Raw genomic sequence first — 8,881 nt, forward strand, 5'->3', positions numbered from 1 at the left:
ATACAACGATGGGACTTCTGACTTTATGCTTTGAATCATCCCAAACAAGTGAAGCTGATGCCATAGGATTGGCGCCAAGAGGATCACCATTTACCTCTACCTTAAAGGATAGACGTTGTCCCCATCTGCTAAATAAGAGAGTTTCTGGTGTGACACTGATCTTAAGCCCACTTGGGACATTGACCATTGCTTTGTAGACTGAAGTTGTTGCACCAACATTGGTCACTGTGCGATAGAACACGGCATGGATCGGGTCGGATCCATTGTTAACTTGGACCTACATCGATGGGTAGTTGAGACCATCATAGCCTTGGCCGGCAGGTATGGCGGAGCAGTTGTTATATTGACCACCAGTCACGATTCCCAAGGCAGCACCGTCTATGTGATCTTTACAGAGAAATTGGGCGCATGACAATTGGTCCATGTCATACACTAGGCCTGGGTGAACAGCATGTCTTGGATCAAATAGACCCGAACCGTAGGCAAATTCTGCGTCCTTATTCAACCTTGGGTCCATCATCTTTGCTGGAAATGAGAAAGAAAAACGGTTAAAGATATGGTATAGGCACCTTTGAATCTTCAGACATAATGGGCTATCTGGGTTAGCAACTTCCAAGGTTAGGCACATCTAGAGCAGTTACGGTCATGGGTTGTATTCAATCCATCTTGTACATCTCACTTGGAAACCATGAGAATGTTAAAGCGGGGGGGCATACATAGATAGCTCCATCAAGTGAGATGTGCAGTTGCGATGGAATATAACATCATATCAAATAGCATGACAACTGCCCTCGTTGCAACTATTTGTAAGCACCTGCCATGGTTTTTTTTTTTCCCCTTATATTGGCAAAAATAGGCACCTACCATGTTGAGAATTGAGTATTCATTTCAATGGAGAGAGCAGAGACATTTTGCAGATTATTTTTATGAATTGCAATATAGAACTATTGGCATGTTATTTGGCGAATCTCTAATTATATTTTTGTTTGCAAAAGGCAAATCAATGGATTTCCAAATTCACACATTTACAGACCGAAGCAAAAAACAGAGAACAACACTACTATTTTGATGCAATCTACCAACTATAGAATTCTTTGAGTGAAGTAAAGGATCAAACTTACGAAACCACAAAGACAGATCTATACATCTACAATCAGATACTAGTGTGTATTTTATTTGTTTTAAGGCATCATTGTCAATGCAAAGCAAATATTATAGAGGAAAAATATCAAATAAAACAAAATAGAAAACAAATTTACCTGTGGTCATGAGAGCAGACTTGATTGCAGCAGGAGACCAACGAGGGTGGAAAGACTTGACGTATGCAGCCGCACCACTCACATGAGGACATGACATTGAAGTTCCAGACATTATATTATAGTTAACCATTCGTTCGTCATCCTTCTTCCCAGTCATTGAAGATAATGGTGTATATGCGGCCAGAATATCTAGCCCAGGGGCAGTGATATCAGGCTGTAATCAAGGGTATGGTTATTAGATCAAGCAACAATGATTAGCACTATCCGATCATTTAGAGGACAGAAGGGGATGCATGGCATCCAGTCATTGGGCAGAGTACCTACTCAGCCAATGACTCGATTTGCTCTCCCTTTTGAGCATGTAAAATACTGCATTACCTTGATGATTCTTGGTGAGAGTGTATTCGGGCCACGAGATGAGAAAGATGCAATTTGTGGAATGCTCACATTAACTGTATAAGACTTGTATATAACTGCATAAGGCGACCTTCAAGAAAAATAGAGGAAAAAATCAATTTTAATGGATGATGTTTGGAACAATCTTTGTACAACAAGTATATACGTGATGTAATATAGCAATTCATAGAGCTTTGGAGAATAATTAAGATGGCAAAATCAGGTTTTTGGAAGGTCTGTTGGCTTCAGTCTCCCATTGCAGACAACATTGTCAAGAGTTGGCAGTCTTATTGATGTGGCCAAATATCGTGGGTGGGCTTTAATTAGAGTTCCAGATATGACTACTCCATTGCTTAACTTTATATTGACATCGAATTGCTTCCCAAATACGAATTCGGGTGATATTCAAGGATGGGTTTGTGTCACAAATAACCCTATCCTCCTTTGGAATTAGCTAGATGAACAAGGTTAGGGGCCCAACCGAGAAGGAAAGAGCTGTAGGCTGACAGAGAAGGATCGTCACCTACGATACACGCCACCGCGCAACAACAACAACAACAACTACGCAATTGCGCAAAAAGGGAGTGAAGATGATTGTATAGTGGTGGTCAATGCATGGAAGCCTCTCACTTCAAGGTTTCATTGTAACCGTTACCCATGTCAGGAATTTAAGTGAGGAGATCGAGTTTCAATTTACTTACCTAGTGGAATTGATGTAATCATTTATTGTCATTAATTTGTTGGTATCCACTAAAACTGCTGGTAGAGCAAAAGGGAAAGCTGCGTCTTGGCTTTTGTAACTCTGAAAGATGATTCCAGCCCCTCCAATGTCCCAAACACTGGAGTCAAGGTCTCCTTTTACCAAATCACAAAGAACAATCTTCCCTTTCACCTTGTTGGGATCTAGAGTCTGATCACAAAAACTGCAAACAAATTGTTAAGCAATCATGAGTACAAGCTATAAGCCTATTGCAGACATTTTATAGGGTGCGAATCTTCAACCCACTTTTGAAAAATATTTTTTGACAAATATAACCGTACGGATCGGATCTCTATGGTCAAAAACCTAAGGATTGCCTCTTGTAGCGAATTCTTTTAAGAAGTACGTGAGATTTTATATATATATATATATATATATATATATATATATATATATATATATATATATATATATATATATATATATATATATATATATATATACATATATATATATATACACTACACGCGCAAACGAACCCCAAGAATTTCTAAAAATTATCTTGAACTTTCCCGAGGAATGCAAAGACTATACAAGTATGCAGTTGTTCTTACGTTGGATATGGCCCGTAGCCACCTGAACTGCTTCCTGCCTGGGCCCCAGTGATGAGTGGGTAATATTTCTTATTCGGGGAATAAGTATTTAATGATATGCTCTGTCATTTTAAAAAGAAGAACCAAATTAACAAACTTAATATATAAGCTAAAACAAGCGACCTAGCTAGAAAAAAAGATTATGAAGAAAATTTTTAGTGAAGAGCCAAAGGTATACTGTAATCTGCATGCCATTGCCCAGTGCAAGTTTGGTTCTGAACTGCCGATCATTGGAACTCGCCGCCACCGTAAGGATCCATGGTGACACATTCTCCACCATGCCAGGGTCAGGGCCATCATTCCCGGTCGACGCCACCGTGATAATTCCCTTACTCATGGCATGAAACGACCCGATCGATATTGCATCCTCGAGGTATCCATTGTTCATGCCGCCTATGGAGATTGAGATCACATCAACACCATCGGCGATGACATCGTCGAAGGCAGCAAGAATGTCGATGTCGGAGCAGCCAGTGTCTTCCCAGCATACCTTGTATGCAGCAAGGCGAGCTGCAGGGACTGCACCCCACGCAGTGCCATTAGCAAGCCCATACATGCTTGCGTTTGGAACTTGGACACCAGCTGCAGTTGATGCTGTGTGGGTGCCATGACCCTTAGTGTCAACTGTAGATAGTATATCAGAGGGTTGAAGTTGCGTGAAGGGTCCGTCTATTCTATAATAGTTGGCTCCGATGAGTTTGCTGTGTCAATTTAATTATTGAAGGTTGGGAGTGTAAATCTTTGAATGAATCAGAGAGAGAGAGAGAGAGAGAGAGAGAGAGAGAGAGAGAGAGAGAGAGAGAGAGAGAGAGAGAGAGAGAGAGAGAGCATACTTGTTACACCCACTAAAATGCTCAGATCTTTCACATGTACCCTTCCATTTAGCAGGAGGAGGTCCAAGATCCTTGTCGTCAAAGCTCTGTGAATGGGGGCTGATACCTATGTTTATATGAGGAAAGATGGCATCATTTTCTTGAAAAGAATCAATTTTATGAAAAGAAGAAGAAGAAGAGCTCCTTCAAAATAAAATAAAATAAAAAGAGCAACAAATGTGACTGGGTCAAGTTGGCTAGAAAACCAAGGAACAACTTATTCATATCTAATCAAACCATTGCTTACATTCATAATACCCTTTAATGCTTACCTGTGTCCAAAACTCCAATGATGACATCACTTTCAAACTTGAGCTGCCTTTTTACATTCAAAGGGAAGTCGACGAAATCCCACGATCTTGTGGTGTGAAGCTTGTGATAGGAATTAGGAAATACTGATGTCACGCCTTCAGTTTCTGCACATTATTAAGTAATAGTATATTAAACAAGCTAAACTATTGGAAAAATTGATTGTGTATACAATAGTCAATGTACTTGTGTTTCATACTAACCAGCTAAACTTTTTGCTTCCGCCGGTGAGAGTTTTGCAGCGAATGCATTGAAACTTTGCTTGTAACTGTAGACCATTGTCTCTCTTGCAATGTCATGGCTGCCAAAATGAATTTCATGAAATTAAAGCAAATTGCTCATCACATGCTCAAGGAATGCCAATAATTAATTGTGAACGAGTCGAAACTTTTTTCATAGTATACACATTTATGATTTAGTATCAATAACAAATAAATTTTCGAAACTTAAGTTTGATAGGAAAACTCATTCATTTGAGATACTACTGCTACCATTTTGATGTAGGATTGGTTGGAAAACATCATGTGGCACCAGCCATGATTGTTTGGGAAAGCTAGGTTTATATATATATATATATATATATATATATATATATATATATATATATATATATATATATATATATATATAGAGAGAGAGAGAGAGAGTGCTAAATGAAGCATGTTATATGGGTTGTATGAATTTTTTTGTTTTATTTTAAAAGTTTGATCATACAGATGAGATCTGTGTGCCTGGTATTATACGGATCAAGGCATGTAGTGTTTGGTTTCAAGACATGGTTGGTTCTTATAATGTTTGAAAAATTGATGGCCAAAAATCATAAATCTTCAAGACTCCAAATATATATCATGATAGACTGCACCTGTCGATGGATTTAGAGAGGGAGAGAGAGGGAGAGAGAGAAAGGAGAACATTCACCATTCAACAGAATATTGGATGGGAGAGAAACAAAAGAGAGAGAGAGAGAGAGAGAGAGAGAGAGAGAGCGACCTGCCGGTTACAGATGCAAGCATGTGATGGTGCGTGTCTGAGAGAAAATTGGATGGCACGTCTCCCATGTACACGATGTATGATTGCCAATGTTAGACAGTTTAATATATGAAATGATTAATCTATGTCAAGTATCAACAGAAAATCTTAAGTTATGTGAACCACCAATAATTGCTTGAGATTTATGACTTCCAAATAATCAAATAGGCAAAATGATATCCAATTGACTCACTAGCTACCTACTTGTGAGAAATAAATTTGAGCTAGTCTCATCAATTACTTACCTTCCTTTCCGTGGTGCTACTGCAATGGACCACCGTGAGTAATAGGAAGCAAATTATGGACATTTTTGAAGTACCCATTTTTCTTTATCTGTTTGGCAAAAGATACTTGGAAGAAATTGGTAAAATGGATTTGGTAGGAAAAATAAGGGAATTTATTTGAAAGGAATTTGGATTCTTTTTCTTTGACTGCCTTTTACATGCATGCCAAACGGAAAAACAAATGCATTTTGGAATCCTTAATTCCCAAGAATCGCTCTACTTCCCAAGCAGAACCTTCACTTTTGCTAGACACAATGGAGGGCAAGGAGAAGATCGGTAAGTTGTTTTCACGTGGTAAGTATTAATAAGGTGATCAGTTGCTAGTCTGTGGTTGAGATCTTTTTCCCTTAAATTTTGGATGTTAGAAAACTTTCTGCATTTAGACAATCATAAAGATACCCTTGGCATTACAAAGAATGGAAAATCAATATATGAGCTGGATCCCAGCAACCTGGATCCGAACTTGAATTTAATGCTGCAAATATGGATCCGAACTGAAATTGCAGTAGAGTTGAACTCGTATATGAAGTTTTATATGGTAGTACTGATTCTGACAGTGTTTATAAACGAGAGTTTTCATGGAAATAAGCATAAATAGGTTGATTTGTATTGTTGTATATATTCCCACACATGCATGGATCTAAATAGATTCAGATTGAGTCCAAAATAACATAAATATGAAGTCGATCTAAATATATAAGTAGATCTTATTTTAAAATTCATGTATGGGTAGCATGTCTAATTTGTAGTTTGGATCAAAAGTCCGTCTGGATCCAGTCCCATTGATGACCATTTCTGATCAATTAGACAAACCGTGCTTGGAGATCCATTTGTTAAAACAGGCAGGCTTAAGCCCTGGACAATGGAGCAGGGCCCAATTCTGGCATAGGTGAAGTTGGTCCAGATCTGACTCAATTCCTAATTTTCGTCATTTCTTTTTTGTAAACCCTAAATGTAGAACCACCCATCTTATACGTTTTGAACCGATTGATTGCCCTATTAATTGGGAATTAGGGTATCTTCAAAGGACTTGCTGTCAATTAGTAAATTGAACATATTTACAGCCTACAATTGTTGTCTTAAAACTAAAAGGCTCATCAAGTGGTTGGAAGACCATGAGCTTCGGGTCCTATGATTCGGTTCAATTTCAAGGGGTATCCAAGCTTTTGGCTTGAACCACCTTGAACTGTGTCAAACGTAAAAAAGCTAATGGCAAGTGAAGATGATCATGCTTATCCTCAGCTTTGTACAAAAAATTCTCCAATAAACAAGGAACTGATTGTATGAATTTTTAGGGTATTTGATCCGCCCAAACCCCAAATTATTTGTTCCAAATCTGTCATATTCGGATATGGATTATCTGAATATCAGATTTTATAGGTCAGATCTACTTCGGAATAGGATTGAAGCTTCAGACCCATTTTTCACCCCTACGCTATGCCACTTTTCAATGATCAGATCCAGTGTCGATTCAATCAAGACCGGATCCATATCCGGACCTGTTTCGATCCCAAGGTAAAACCCAGTCAATGATCCTGTTAGTGTAAGTGAAACATAGACCTTGACGGACCATAAATTGTGTGCCTGGAAAGTAGTCACTCTTCCATGCTCTTGTGGACATTCAGGGATTCCATGGAGCCAAACGTTTGCTTTGAACCTTGCAATGTTGTCCCTAAATGTGGGTCAATGGTTCCATTCCCAGCCATGTATTGGACCTGCTACTTGGCCCACAACCTACCGAGCAAGTTCATTTGGCTTCACCAAAAATATTAAAAAACAAAAAACCAGTAACACTACAACAAAGCAGTAGATTAGCGACGACCACATTCCGTCGCTAATCCGTCGCTAACAGGCGTAGCGACGGATTAGCGACGACGAGGCGACGGTATGCTTACGTCGTGAATTTTTCGACGCTAACTGGCGACAGATTGATTCCGTCGCCAGGTCCGTCGCTAATTGCGACGGACTAACGAGCGCTGTATTCTGTCGCTAATTGCGACGGACTAACGAGCGTTGTATTCCGTCGCCAATCTGCCGGTACTAAACGGCGACTACGGCTTGGCGACGGATTTACTTCCGTCGCTAGATTTATATGAATAGCGACCGATGGTTCTGTCACTAATCCATCACAAACATGAAAAAAATTAAAAAAAATTTATTTGAAAATTAAATACCGAGAACGGTACAATTTATATTTTCTGTAAATAAAAAACAAACCACACAAAAAATTCCATATAACAAGAATCTACAACAATTAATCGTTCCACCTTAAAATTAACAAGTTTAATTATTTACAATTCAACAATTACAATTAGGAAACATAAAAAAATAGAACTTCTTCAACACAGTTCTCTAATCATCGCCAAGATTTTGTGCGTCTTCTTGTTCATTGTCTTTATCTGTCCCTTCAGCTCCGCTACGTTGATTATCGCTAGCAGCCTACATAAGAAAAGAATAGTCAGTATTGATAAACAAAATATAATGAAATAAATTACACACTATATGTGATTCTATCATGTGCTCATGTGTGATCTAAGGCAATAAAAAAACTCTATATGTGATTCTATCATGCTCATATGTGCTCTAAGGCAGGCAAAAAGTTATATATGTGATTCTATCATGCTCATATGTGTGCTAAGGCAGTCAAAAAATTGAATATGTGATTATAGCATGTTCATATGTGTTCTAAGGCAGCTAGAAAAACTCTATATGTGATTCTACCATGCTCAGATGTGCTTTAAGGCAGGCAAAAAACTATATATGTGATTCGATCATGCTCGTATGTGTGCTAAGGCAGTCAAAAAATTGAATATGTGATTATAGCATGCTCATATGTTCTCTAAGGCAGGCAAAGCAAAAAAAATTATATGTGATTCTATCATAAATGATATATGTTCTAAGGCAGTAAAAAAACTCTATATGTGATTTGTGCATGCTCATATGTGTTTTAAGGTAGTCAAAAAACTGAATATGTGATTATAACATGCTCATGTGTTCTTAGGCAGTCAAAAAACTGAATATGTGATTATAGCATGCTCATATGTGCTCTAAGGCAGGCAAAAAAACTTTATATGTGATTATAGCATGCTCATATGTGCTCTAAGGCAATAAAAAAACTCTATATGTGATTCTATCATGCTCATATGTGTGCTAAGGCAGTCAAAAAACTAAATATATGATTATAACATGTTCATATGTGTTCTTAGGCAGTCAAAAAACTGAATATGTGATTATAGCATGCTCATATGTGTTCTAAGGCAGTCAAAAAAACTTTATATGTGATTCTATCATGCTTATATGTGTTCTTAGGCAGTCAAAAAACTGAATATGTGATTATAGCATGCTCATATGTGCTCTAAGGCAGGCAAAAAATTGAATA

The 8,881-nt window shown here is 38.0% G+C and overlaps 1 protein-coding gene across 1 annotated transcript; it reads right to left on the reverse strand.

Moving 5' to 3' along the window:
- Positions 1-277: 277 nt before the first annotated feature.
- On the reverse strand, positions 278-4,468 carry LOC149842959 (subtilisin-like protease SBT4.14). The gene is made up of 9 exons (XM_090000784.1): positions 4,393-4,468; positions 4,153-4,296; positions 3,842-3,947; positions 3,187-3,709; positions 2,970-3,070; positions 2,357-2,578; positions 1,638-1,746; positions 1,260-1,473; positions 278-525 (listed from the first exon to the last, which is right to left on the reverse strand). The coding sequence occupies exons 1-9, from the start codon at positions 4,466-4,468 to the stop codon at positions 278-280; spliced, it is 1,743 nt and encodes a 580-aa protein (XP_089856910.1).
- Positions 4,469-8,881: the final 4,413 nt, after the last annotated feature.

Source organism: Nuphar pumila, chromosome 3 (assembly GCF_984573655.1).
Source record: "Nuphar pumila chromosome 3, dmNupPumi1.hap1.1, whole genome shotgun sequence".
NCBI lineage: Eukaryota > Viridiplantae > Streptophyta > Magnoliopsida > Nymphaeales > Nymphaeaceae > Nuphar > Nuphar pumila.

Coding starts and splice junctions, on each gene's coding strand:
- LOC149842959 (XM_090000784.1), bottom strand. CDS start 4,468: ATGGTCTACAGTTACAAGCAAAGTTTCAATGCATTCGCTGCAAAACTC. Junction 3,710..3,841: donor CATTTTAGTGGGTGTAACAA/GTATGCTCTCTC, acceptor AAATTGACACAG/CAAACTCATCGGAGCCAACT. Junction 3,071..3,186: donor GCAATGGCATGCAGATTACA/GTATACCTTTGG, acceptor TTAAAATGACAG/AGCATATCATTAAATACTTA.